The following is a 14,171-nucleotide window of genomic DNA, read 5'->3' on the forward strand; positions in this document are numbered from 1 at the left end:
AGGAGTTGGGATATGAAGGGGGGGGGGGGACAAGCAGTGTCTGCAGGGAGTATTATGGCCATCAGAAGGGCAAACAGGGTCTGCAGGGGGGATCAGAGGGATCAGGCAGCCAAGGAGGATCTGTGGGGGGTTGGAGGGTTGGCTTCGCAAGCATGGCCTATAGGGGAGATCAGGGCGCAAGTGGGGTCTACAGTGGGGCTTGGAGGTTTTAGGAGGGTAAGTGGGGTACACGGGGGTTGGTAGGGTCTAGGAGGGTTTGTTGGGATAAGGGGGGCTAGCAAGTTCTGCAAGGGTGCTTGGGGGATGGAGACCAGGGGCTCTTTTTAGCCCCTCATCCCCTGACACCTAGACAGACGACCCCCCTCCTGCAAACCAACCCCACCATCCCACCCACCCCTCCTCCCATCCTGACTTACTTCCTTGGCTCCTGGCACCAGCAATGCCAGTAAAACTGGTGCCAGGAGCAGCTTTCAGGATGGGGCATTTGTGGCAGGTTCAGGTTGGGGGCTGTCTGGTCTGCAGGGGGCATTGTCCATCTGAGGGATGGGTAAAGGGCCACAGGGCTAAAAATAGCCTGGTGCCAGTGGGTGGGTAGGAAAAGCACAGCCCTGGGGCCAGCAGCTGGGCTTTCCCAGTCCCAGAGCTGTGCTGGGAACTGTACAGAAGTTCAGTTAGATCAGTTTCACTGGACACAATCTAAGCTAAACTACCTCTGAGGTAGGGTTAAACTAGACCCGGTCAGTCATTTGTAGACCATTCTAACCTTCCTGAACTTTTGTACAGTTCATACGTAGATCCACTTAACTAGGGGTGCAGACTGAAGTGACAATTTTTCCTGATCTGGCCCCAGAAAGCAGCCTACAGCTGTGACCAAACAGAAGTGCATGGCTGCAGACTGCTTTAAAAGGGCCCAGTCTCTTAAAATCTGAACCCTCATTGCATGAGGGTCCAGATGAACAGGTTCAAAAATGGAACATGATATGCAGTGTGTGTCTGCAGAGCTCCCAGCCTGTCACTGTTTTCAAAATGGGAAAGAAGAAAGGGAGTGGAGGGAGTTTGGTCTGGGGTGTTTTCAGCTGGCACTGGAGGGTGGGGCGGGTGGTTTGGAGCCCTTATGAGGTGGGAGGGGCTGCAATCCACCCACCCTGCCCTCTAGTGCCAGCTGGGAAACCCCCAAAACGAGCTCTTTTGGCCCCCTTTCCCCCCTCATTCTAAAAACAGCGGCTGGGCTGGGAGGGCAGAGTGGCATTGTTACAGAAACTGAGCTGCAGGCTCGCAGCAAGCAGCTGGGATCCCCAGTTCCTGAACCCAACAACAAACTCCTGTTGGGTCTGGGGTATCATTGCAACTCAAAGCACTTCTTTCAAACCACTGTGAGTTGCAACAGGGAGCTGCTTTTCTGTCTGCACCCTAAGGATTTAAGCATAAGGTTTGCACCTGGGCAAACTAAGTTAAATCAGGTGGCCATTTTTAGCACTGTCTAACCTCCCAAAACATCTTTATGTACCCATAGTTCAGCACAACTTGTCATCTCTGCTCGAGCATCTCAGAGCTGTAAAGTCAAGGATGTTACAGGTCAGGATTACCGTGCCTTGTCTGAGTGATCCAGCAAATCTGTGTAAACTTTCTTAAACCAATTTTGTTGCTTATTACCACACATGCTAAGGACCCTGTGCTACAGATGCTTATACACAGGAGTAAACTTACCCATGAGTTAGAGCCCCTGAGTAAATGTTTGCAGGATCAAGCTCCAATTTAACTCACAATTGGTACATGTTTATTTAAAATTCTCTGTTTGGGGAAATGGCTTGGCTCAATCTTCTGTGTACCATTTATCTAAATAATAATTCTTTGTCATGATTTTGCCTTGGCTTTTCATGTGTTTGAAATATCACTTAACTTTGTTATTATTATTGGTTGTTATTTATTGTGTTTTTCTTTGAATTTATTGTATAAATAATCCTGATTACACAAATTTTTGGCATGACTTTACATCTTGATCACTACTTGTGTTTGTTGTTTGGACACAGTCCCACTTGGATTAGATTTCTGAAATGCTCTCTGATGTAACTGCTGAATTACAACACTAGTTTATTAGTTATAGAAACAAATCTCCCTTACTAAAAATAAAATCACTGATATTTGCAAGTGCAGAATGAAAAGCAATTTTACAGCAATGAGAAAGGGAAATGTTGAAAAAGTACATGACAGTTACACAGTTTGGGGTTGAATATACCTTTTTTATCTTTTAATTTGCTTTTGCTTATGACAGTTGTTTTATAAACATGCATTTGTTTCTATTGAATAGAGGTTTAACACTATTCATTTCTACAGAGCAATTCTGCCTTAGAACTAGATTGTACTCAGCTCCTGCTCATTTCTCCAAGGAAGGGAGAGGGAATGACCATCCTAGTACTGTTTTTTTTCTAATTTGTATTATTGCCTCACTTGATCCCAACCAAGACTCTCAGTCCCACTGTATAGACCAGTGATTCTCAAACAGGATGCTGCCTGATCTTTTGAAAGGTGCATAAGGAGTGGAGAGTTAAGCAGATAAATTAGGCACGCAAGCACAGACTCAGGCTTGTCTCTGCCTAGATGAGACTCCATCCCAACTGTGAAGCCCCTCTAAGGAAGTAAACACTGTAATATATAAATTAGTTTTTGCAAGTGGGTGCCATTCAATTCGCAAAAGTTAGGGAAGGAGGTCTCCAGTCCAGTGCGGGGTGTCTCAAGTCCAAAAAGGTTGAAAACCAATAGTGTAGACATATAGTAAGAGCACGTCCTTACCTTGAAAATCTCCAATCTGATTATTCAAGACAGAAAAGACACAGAACCAGGAGCTACCAGTGTGGCACACCCAACATCAGAAGAGGGAATGTAATCCTGATCTTCTGAACCCCCATTTTATACTTTATCCACTGTCACTCCTCTCCTACCTTGGGACTTACTTCTTGCATGCTCCCTTGGTATCCTCACCCACTCTGCTGAGGGCATACAGGGCAGTGAAGAACCAACCACTGATCTAGTGCTTCTCTCCTTTTCAGGGTTTGAGAGGGAAGACCTGTGTCCACACCTAATCTAACTTGTACAGAATGAGTTACTCAACTTTTCCTGTTCAGTTCTATAGATGAGCTATTTCTTTTCCTTAGTCTTGTCACCTTCTGTTTATACTTGAAAACTGTTATGCCTAATTCCCAGAGATATAAAAAGTCCATGGTCTGTCAGTGACCCTTCCCCCTGAATATCAACATGAACCAATCTCTCTTGGTTAAAGGAAATGTAGATGCCATGCTCCTCTCTAGAGAAGGCATTGTCGTCCTGATGATTGTAGAATTTCATAGGAACTGCTAAAGAGTTGTATGGGCTCTTCAGATGCCCCTTAAAGAGGTTTGTAAACCTCCGCATAAATTACTGGTGTTTTGCACATTTCCACAATGACCCTATATCTGATCCAGGAATAAGAGCAAACCAGCCCTTGCAGAAATGAGTAACCGTAACACAATGCCTGAGGGTTCCTCTTCTGAAATCCCAGAGAATAACAGGAAGGATATTGCACCAACAATTATAGCTGATTTAAAATCCACAGTCTCTTGCTGTGACTGGACACAAGAATATTATGGAACCATCAGTATGTAAGGATGTTAAGGGCTCTCTAACTGCTGTCCCAGGCCCTGACACTTAACTTATTCAGCATGTTCAACTTTACTATCCCAATTAGTTCCGTAGCGGAACTGCTCCAGGCATTAAAATTAAACATGGCCCTAAGTGACTGCAGGACTGAGATTTTAAGAGGTTGTTGTGCCGCATTTACAGCACTGGCAGTTCTTCTTCACTTAGGTAGTGAATGAAGGAATCAAACCAAAATTATAGCTAAGTAAGCTTGAAAGAGACCTCAAGTGGTCATCTAGTCCAGCCCTCTGCCTGAGGCAGGAAGGGTCTTGTGCTTCATATGGGAGTTGAACTTGCTACCTTAGCATTGTTAGCACTACACGCTAACAGATTTGTGTAGGCAGTTTTCTAATGTAGGTGGCAACCCAGTCTAATCAAATCTGGTTATACCAAAATAATTTATTCGCTGAGCTGAACAGAATTTCTTTGCCATGCAAAATATTTGGCCTTTTAGTTCTCAGAATGACCGGGGTTAGAAGCACTGTACTCAGCGCACAAAAGTAGTAGCTTGGGTTGTTCAACAGCATCATCTCCAGCCAATTAAAAAGCCCATTAATTATTTACTGGTTCTAATAGGAGTCACGTTCTCCTGGGTCAGAAAGATGGTATCGATGCAGTTGAACTGCCAAAGTGTGGCAGTGTAGTATTAGGAGACTTATTGCTGCAGCCAAAATACAAAAAATATCAGCTGTGCCAGGGGGAAAGTTAGTAAATGTGTACCTGATTTAAACTTAAAATGCCATCACTTGAAAGAGTAAAATGTTTGTGAAGTACAGTCATTTCTAGAGAAGTTTGTATGGACTTTTTGTTTTGTGGGTTTATAGAAACCCATTTGTTTTGCTTTTGTTTTGGTTAATGTTTCAAGGAGCCATTTGTGGAGTCAAAATACTGTAAGATCTGTTTTTTTAGGGGGTAGTTCTTATTTTCAGGAAAGTGAAAATACCATGAAAAAACCAGATGATGTATTATTTGGGCTGCACAAACAATTCCAGGAAGCACAACAAGCCCACATTAACCAAACACCAGTACCAAAACGTTGGGGTTTGCTCTACTTCCTGTAGAAGTTGTAAGGAATCAGAACTCATAGCAGAGGTGATATCTTTTATTAAACCAACTAGATATTTGCCAAAAAAGTCTTTATTTGCAAGCTTTTGGGCACACACACCCTTCCTCAGGTATAGGAGAATGCAAAGATTGTAAAATTTCTCCTAGGTGGATATGAAAATTCATATTTCATAGGAGAGATGAAGGTGTTTGCACAAAATGAACTATTCCAACCAAGAGGTCTTACAACACCTTCAGCTTTTCTGTGAAATAAGAATTTTCATTTCCACTTAGGAAAAATCTAGTTGGTTTAATAAAAGATATCACCTCTGCCACGAGTTCTGATTCCTTACAACTTCTACAGGAACTAGAACAAACCCCAAAGTTTTGGTATTGGTGTTTGGTTAATGTGGGCTTGTTGTGCTTCCTGGAATTGTTTGTGCAGCCCAAATAATACATCATCTGGTCATTTTATGGTATTTTCACTTTCCTGAAAATAAGAAATACCCCCTAAAAAAACAGATCTTACATTATTTTATCTCCACAAATAGTTCATATTCCAACCAAGAGATCTTACAACACCTTCAGCACTCCTGTAAAATATGAATTTTCATTTCTGCCTAGGAGAAATCTTATAATCTTCACATTCTCCTATACCCGAGGAAGAGTGAGTGTGCCTGAAAGCCTGCAAATAAATATATATTTTTTGCAAATATCTAGTTGGTCTAATAAAAGATATCACCTCTGCCATGAGTTCTGATTCCTTTTGCCTGTAGACCAATACAGCTACAACCTGCATGCCTGTAGAAGATGTATGCACTCGAGCCTATCGTTATGCCACTAAAATTAAAAAAATATGCACACACACAAAAATTGGAGCACAACATAATATTTTGGGGTTTTCATCATGGACCATAACTGGGGATTGTAACTTCTTCATCTGAAGATATGTTCTGTCATTGCTGGTGGATTAGAACAGGGGTTGGCAACCTAAGGCTTGTGGACATGGGGCTTCAGCAGCATTTGGGGGAGAGGAGGGGCTTTGGCGCAGTTGCTTTCCCATGCCACTGGCACCACAGGGAAAAGCACTCTCGCTGTGCCACCATGGGAAAAAGCAGTGGGTCCTAGCAACCTCTGACCTGACCTGGATTCAGTGTAGCCCCCAACCTTAAAAGATTGACAACCACTGGTTTGGAATACTATAGAAACATTTCTTTTTAAAGCTATTAAAATTTCAGTCATTTTTTTTCTTATTTCTCCCTAAAGGCATGTCTGCTTTAAAAAAGGGGAAAGTACATAAGTACATCTTGTTCTTCAAATGCAACCTAACAGACCTTAGTTACATTGTATTCAGCAACATTTTGTGGGCCTGCAGCTGCAGCAGACAGACAGCCCTTCCAACACTGACAACGATTTCTTTCACGGTTTTATTTTCTTTCCAGCTGACCCCCTGGTTGGAAGTATTGCCACTCAGTATATGACGAACAGAGCAGAGCACGACAGAATGGCCAGACAGTGGACAAAGAGATATGCTACATAGGAACCCGCTACGAACGTTCTGGACCTGAGCAAGCACATTCACTAAGTGCATCAATAGCCCTTCCCTTCCCTTTGTTTTTATTTTTTATTAAATTTTGAACTGTTTTGTGACAAAAGGTTGTCCTTCCTTTGTTTTTGTTTTTTTTATTTTTATTTGTTTTGTTTTATATTTTCATTCTGTTAACTTGAAAGTTGTTTCCCTCAGACATAGGCAGGGATTTTTGGTTATCAGTGCAAAGAATGTTGGATCTGTAATAGTAGAGAGCTTTATCACAAAGCTTTGTATTAATGTGTGGTTTTTTTTTTCATGTGGTCTTTGGGGAAAAACAAACAAATTCAGAATTATATCTTGTTTCTACTTAAATGTAGTGTTTAGGGTTATTTTTTTGTACTGAAGTCTTTAATGGTGGGTGCATGCTATTGGGAACAAGTTTTGTATAAAAGCTTAAAATCAAGAATCACTGTGCATTACTGAGACTGTGTTTATCACTAGCCTTCTGTTTCCCACACAAGGCTATTGGATTGAACAAAATAATATGTATTTTGATTTACTTAAGAAAGTGCTTGTAAATTTCTTAGGGACCTGCCACTTTTGACTGTGGATCAGTTGATGTACACTTGTATTATTAAAGCACTCAATAAAACACTGTGGCTGATAAATGCACTTTTTGCAAGACGGTGCTTTTTTATTTTGTATAGCGTAGATGGCACAGCTCTGTGTGCAATCAAACTTTCACAATACTAGCACTGAACTTATCATTTCTTCTTGACAACAGTTTCTTAACAGCTGGAATTTCTCATTAAACTCTAGCTTCAATGTTATAATATATATGCTAAACAATAATAATATGCACGTATAGTAGCTGGGCACTAGGATGTAAAAGGATGTTTGTAATTATTCTTAAAATTACAATAATACTATTATTACTAATATTGTATATTTAATAAAAAGGTCATCCTTTTATGTGTTAGTGCTGAGATACTCTAAAACCTCCTGCTTTATCATCTTTTTTTGCAACCATCTTGTTATCATTTAAAACATTGGGTGACAAAAATAGACTTACAATGAAAGTGGAATATGGGCTGATGGTTTTGTTCAGCAAGGCTCATTGTACCTTTCCCCAGGCTCTTATAATCGTGAAAGCAACTATTATTTAAAAAAAAAAGTTAAATGAAGGTTTTCAGTGATAAATTTGAGCCATTGCACCAATCATTCCCAGCATGTTCTATGGCAAGGGTATTTCTATTCAGATTCGACCTTCAAGCTAATTTTAGGTATGCAGTCACAGAAGGAAAACTTCTACTCGGTGAAGGAAATGTGTGGGCGATGTGATTTGGAAAATATATGCTGTGATGCTGATATCTAAATGTTCTTTGTGGTTCAAAAGCATACGGGAAAACCCCTGTCTCTTATAATTAAACATCACAGATGCTGTCTACAGCACACTCTCCTATGCACTCTGCTCATGTTTATTAAATGAAAACAATAGCCAGAAGTTACAGTCAGAAAAGGGACAGTACCCTGACACAAGGTCAGCCAAACCCTCTGTGCTCCCAGCTACTGATCCTGAAAATGAAAAAGTCAAATTGATAACATAAGCACCTGTCCCCAACTACCTTTCTGCCAAAATCGGCAGTGTGTTTTTGGTTTAGTTTAATTTTTGTCCTGCCCCTGCCCTCCTCCCTGTTCCCCCCCAACCATTGCTAACAACTGAATGACTATTGAAATACTTAGAAGTTTCAGGTGAGTCATCCTGCATCTAAAGACAGACTGACCAGCACCTCTGCTATAGGTCATATAAAACTACTGATTTAGCAACTGGCAGGTCTCAAAAACTAAATCAGTCCTCATTTATCAAGGCTGATGCAGAATTATCTGGATGCTGCAGAAGTCCCCACGGTTGTCTGAGAGTCAGGCTGGGCAACTGCTGAGGTCAGCAGATCCCAAATACGGATGTTAACAGAGCGGTAAAAAGTGTTTGAGAGTCTCCTTCGATCCAGAGTCGGCATCCCAAGGACAGCCTTCATCTATTTTATGCTTCTCTTGTAAGTTACTTTTGCCATACCATGAAATACTTGCAACTCAGTATCCCTGTCTGCACTTGAAGGAAATTCTGCTATTTCAGACGTATAACAATGCCCCACTGAGACAATCTTCTGGACAGCTCAATACTGCCAAATGGCTCTTGAAAAATCTCTTAAGGACTCTTTACTATAACACTTCCCTGAACTGAATCACCAAGCCAGAATGCTTTGTCTGAAATTGCCAGCAGGAGGCATATCTTAAAGCAAGCTCCATGCCAGTAAGACCCTGCTGGAAAATAATATCGTATCTTGCAGCGGGAGGGAGTCTTCCTCCCCTTTTTCTTGCCAATCACCTCTTCTCCTCCCCTATGACTTCCAGCAAGACTAGAAAATGAGTGTCCATTCCCTTGCCTCAGACATACAAATCCTCTGAAATCTGAAGTAACAAGAATACCACTATCTAGATAGCTGTGGGCATAGCCTGACTCAAGCTCTTTTTATTAACTGGGAGATGGACTGTACTTCTCTTCCGTCACACTATGGTGTATCAGGATTCAAAAATGATCTTGTCAAGCAGAGCAACAGGTTTCCAAGGGAAGACTCTATGTCTGCCACCTAAGTGCAAAGAGGCAAGCAGGTTGTTCTAAGCACCATTACTCTGCCAGTAGCAAGGTCCAGCGTGTCTTACCTCATCACCTTAATGTGTACCACTTCTTCCAGTTCTATGCAGCTACCAAATCATTCCTGAAGGTTTCTTTTAACATCTGTAAGTGCACAATGGTTCATCAAGATCTCTGCCACTGCCTCACTCGTCTACAGGTGAATCACTGCTATGGCTGGAGGCAAAAAATCGAGGGCCTTCATGAAAGGAAGATTGTAATCTGCCTTTTGTAAAAGCTTTATTGAAAGGTTATGACAGCTCCTCCAAGAAGGGATCAGTGAACCTCAGACAAAACTCTGTAGTCAGCCCAGTCAGTCTTCCTTGCTGAACAGGGGACTCGCAGCTTGCTTAGCTTCCTGAATTCCCTGTCTCCTATTGGCCTCACAGGCAAGTCACATTCTCCAGTTGTCAGTGGAAAGACCTGCAGTGCTGATTATAGCCAGCTGCTTTAAAAAGTTGAAATGGTTTGTCCCCAAAACAATTCACTTTGATATTCCTGAACATACCAGCAGAGCCCCTGCACATAGGGTTAGAGTCTTCTACGCCTACCATTTTGCTCTCTGCTTTCTCCTTTCCTTACAATCTTGTAGATGTATCAGAGGAGTCTGGCCAAAATCACTGGCAAATTTAGCTGATTCCTGCTTTCTGCTTCGATACCAAAACATTTCTTCTTAACTTCCCTCTAAGATTCTTATGGCCACATGAATCCAACTTGCAGCCAGCATTGAAGATCTCTCAAATAACTCTACAATGTTGAATAATGCTTCTAATCAGTGTCCTGAAAAAGAAAATATAGAGCCCACCAGGGTCCAGTTGATCAAATCCCACTGCTGTATGTGAGGTGATTTAAAATCCTGAACTGTTTCTTGTTCAATAAAGACATTTACAGCCATTCTGACTACAAGTAAAAAAAAACTTTATCAAATATAAAAGCATTTAGTTTCCAATAATCCCATCAAAAGGAACTCCTCTTCAATCCCCAAGTTCAGTTAGGTCCAAGTAGCAGTCAGAGTACTCTCCAGACTGCTCTCTACATAGCTTGATCATTACAATTGCTTTCATAACTTCCTATTCTATTCAATAACCAGATACCCTATAAAAATACAGAAATCCCTGGTTTTCCTAAATAAGGATGTCCAAAATTATCCTTAGCCCGGCATCCTCAAATACTGCTTGTAAGTTTTCTCAGCTATCTCTAGGTTGTTTTACTCTGGAAGTCACTGCAGCTGAAAAATTAAAATCTCTCTTAAAAAAGAACTTTCAAGTTATCAATGATAGGAGAAATTTTAATAAAATGACTTTTCTTGTAGGCCCTAGATGATAACACAATGACACCTCATTCCCAAATGGAAATGCACACATGGCATTCCCAAATGCACAGAAGTCAATATATTTATCTTTCTGATCAAATCTCAGGGGAGAAAAATCTCGCTGTAAGAACTGTTGCTCAGTGGAACGAGCTCCCTAAAGAAGATGTGGAATCTGCTTCACTGGAGGTTTTCAAGAAGGGCTGGAAAGTCATCAGTCTAGCAGAAACAGTCTACAGTAAAAAAAAAAATAGACCTCTTCAGTTCCTGTCATCTCCCAAATATCATGGCAACATCATAATCTTGTTTTTTGGATCCAAATAAATTCTAATACTGTCCCTCCAAAAACTGGAAGAATGTCTGCTTCTGGAGTTCCCTCCAGCTGGAGAACTCATTCTGCATTGCTGTACTATCTAAGCAAATCTCTGCAGGTACTTGCAATCCCTGTCTAACTGGCCAGTTTGGCAGTTATTTTTCCCCTAGATATATTCCTCCCTTGCTCTCCCTCACCCTTTCCTCTCCTTTTGCTGCTTCTTTCTTGTTGACTAATCCTTTGCTCTTAACTGGTGGCAGCCCAAGATCTGAGTGCTTGATCCCTGTTCAAATAGCTATTCGTGAACTGGCTTGAGCCCAGCAGTCTCCCTGTTAACCTCGCCCAATAAGTAAAGTCTGCCTAGCGCCACAGAGTGCCACGCACAGACCCAAAGGTCACTCATGGACGCTGAACTGGAAGCATATTATCTATAGTGTCCCAGTTTAATGGCACTCATGCAGCACTACCCAGCATGGAGCATCTCAGCATGACATCACTTGCACCAGATAGACATACCTCGATGCCTGGTTTTGAGAAAGTAAGATAGGTCCTTATGTGACGACTTCTATTGTACCATGCCTCTGAGCACTTCCTATAAACAGACCACTGTTCCTACATGGATATTTCTAGCTCTATATACATATTGTTTCTAATAAAAGTAATGATACAGTACTTCCAATCATGCAGTTCCCAGTCTAGTGAGCTTAAGATCAAAGGTTCACATATTTCCTTGTCCCACAGCCAGCACATGAAATGCTCACTAGAACAAGTGCATAGCTGCCCTGGATATCTATAGAAACCCTGTGTGGCATTAGCAGGTTACAGTGCTAATGAATATTGCATGCACGTTCTTGTGTTTGCACCTTTAATGCTGATAATTAAGTGGAATATAGCAGGGGGATGTTGCACAAATGTTATTTGCTTGAAAATTTCAAGAATGCATTTAAAAATCAGAACTCCACACCCAAATTCTATTGCTGACTTTATCTGGAGGCTGCAACATTTTAGCACAAGGGAAAACCCAAAGTAGAGCATACATTTCATGTACATTTTCATTGTGGAAGATTATAGAAAGAGGTTAAGTGAACCTCTGAAAAAAAAAAGTCACCCAAGTCTCCGGACCCCATCTCAATCCCAGACTGAGAGACAATCCACCTCGCTATAAGAGTGAAAGCTGATGTTGAAGTCTTTTGGTTGCACTGAAAGAACTGAACTGAATCTGAAAAATTGAACAACATGTTGAGTCCCAATCAGAAAATCCCTGGTGGGCCGGTTGAATCAGGTACCTCTGCCAAGGGCACCCAGGCAAATGCTTCCATTGTTGAGAGTCCTGCCCGGAAGCCTGATCCTGACCAGCTCTGACTGCTGCATAGAATTTCTTCATTGGCAGCCCCTCGGGAGACCATGGCTGGAAACAAGAACCTCAGGTCTTTCTTTATTGTCGTCATTCCTCAGATGCACTCACTCACAACAGGCATTTGTGCTCCCTCTTCAATGCTGGGGCTTCCTTTTGTGCTGCTGGAGACCTTGGGGTCAAGAACAACAAAGGCCCACACGTCAGATTCTAAAAATGCCTTTTTCTCTCCAGTCAACTCATACCCCTGGTAAGTCCCTGAATGGAGTCCCTTAAAGTGACAGAGACCCACCCTGCAGCAGAGAAAAGCCTCATATGACCCCCCCTACTTCCACCTACAGGAAAAAGAGATGCCAAAAATGTGGCAATGACTTTGCTTTTGCTGTTCAGAAACATCTGACCTAAAACAAAGCTCCATTCTACTTAACACTCTATAAGGAAACTGGCACAGAAGATGTGCTCTGCAGGCCCCTTCCCAGAGTAGGGGGATACAGTTATTCTACCACGGGGTGGGCAATTATTTTGGGTGGAGGCCCGCTTACTGAGTTTTGGCAAGCCATCGAGGGCCACATGACAAGCAGCCAGGGGCAGATAAATATAAACTTTCTAAATTGTTTAGAGGCACCACAGGCCGGATAGAATGGCCTGGTGGGTCGCATCTGGCCCGTGGGCCACATTTTGCCCACCTCTGTTCTACCACATTAAGAGTAGGCAGTCCCTTCAGCAACTGTTCCCCAATAGGAAGGAACAGGAAAAAAAATCTTTTCATTGGATGACATATGCTCTGCTTACCTTTTTGATCCTTCCCTGCAGCTCCTAAGTCAGTTTCCTCACTCTGAGTGCAGAATGGAAACAAATCTCATAACATCTGCGGTAACTTCTGCATCAGCCAAACAGTTGGTGGCTCTTCTACCACTACATCCGGGGAACTAGAAGAACAGAGCTTTTTCCCCACTCAGCCACCGTGGCAGGAAGAAATGAAACCACACCTCCATGATGAACATACCAGGCCTAGGAGCTGAACTGGAGTAGTATAACCACATCCTCATGGCACCATGGGCACACTGTGTCTCACATTACTGATTAGTCCACCAGAAGCATCACATAAACATGGAGTTTCAAGAGGCAGTCTACATGGAGCAGCATGGAGTACCTCTAAGAGTGCTACTGCCAGGCACAGTCAATTTACCATGTAGACAGAGCTTGAAAATACTAGCACTAGCTTGCATAAAAGAACTGCTAGAGACTTTGGTATGTACCAATTACATTTAAAAGATATTATTGTTATCCAAGAAGCTAAGAACTCATAATTATATTGCCTACTTTTTTATTTTGGTTTTATCTTGGAAGAGAGGCTTTTACGTGGGGAAGGAAATGATTTGTACCAAATGTCCAAAATATTATACATTTAATAAATAATGTGAAACGTATAATATTATACATTTAATAAATAATCTGCATGTAGTGGGAAGCATGTTTTCCATTTTTTTTAACTGAAACGTTGCTTTTGGATTTTTAAAAACTTGTAGTGTTTCCTATCCTGCTTCAATATTTATTACATGCTCATCTACTTTTTGTTACAGTTTTAAGAGAAATTTCCCTAAGTTCATTGACAAATAAAATCCATTATTACAGAATTACAAAGCAAAATCAAAATACACTGTCCCTAGTCAAAGGAATATAATCAGACAAGGCTGTGAACATATTTATATGCTTATACTTTTATGATCATTTGGATATTGGTAGGTCTAAAGAAATAATCTAAATATCTTCTCTTTTGTAATATATTGTATTTACTGGATTCTAAGACAAGGTCCCCGCACCATTTTACATGTGGAACCCCTAATCTCAGAATTGCATCCAGCCCATCCCTGGAGTCAGAGCCATAGCCACAGCTGCTACCTACCCTCTTAGCACCCCTGCACCCTGCCATCTCCCCCACACACACAGCCTCTGCTCTCCTGCCTGCCCCTCTCCCCCATCCCTACTTATCCTTACTCTATACTGGCAGACATCATCCATGCTGCAGCCTAGGGCACTGAGCAAGATCCCAACCTTTCAGGTATATAAGGAGCAAAAAGAAGGCACAGGGCAGCATAGGACCCCTACAGGATAGACAAGGGCAGTTGGTGACAGATAGGAGGGACAAAGCAGAACTCTTCAATGAGTTTTTTACCTCTGTATTCTTGAATTTGGATCTAGACAAATCTCCTAAATGCATTGCTGACAGAAGCAGGAGAAACACCAGCTCACCAA

The 14,171-nt window shown here is 41.8% G+C and overlaps 1 protein-coding gene across 1 annotated transcript in view; it reads left to right on the plus strand.

Moving 5' to 3' along the window:
* Positions 1 to 6,919, plus strand: part of LOC109291676 (ubiquitin-conjugating enzyme E2 E2) — a 423,489-nt gene extending 416,570 nt beyond the window's left edge. Inside the window, exon 6 of the mRNA XM_019508753.1 lies at positions 6,159 to 6,919. Within this exon, the coding sequence (XP_019364298.1) occupies positions 6,159 to 6,256 (98 nt within the window). The 3' untranslated portion in view covers positions 6,257 to 6,919. The remainder of the gene's footprint in view (positions 1 to 6,158) is intronic.
* Positions 6,920 to 14,171: the final 7,252 nt, after the last annotated feature.

Source organism: Gavialis gangeticus, unplaced genomic scaffold, assembly GCF_001723915.1.
Source record: "Gavialis gangeticus isolate Ggan-Ray unplaced genomic scaffold, GavGan_comp1, whole genome shotgun sequence".
Lineage (NCBI taxonomy): Eukaryota > Metazoa > Chordata > Crocodylia > Gavialidae > Gavialis > Gavialis gangeticus.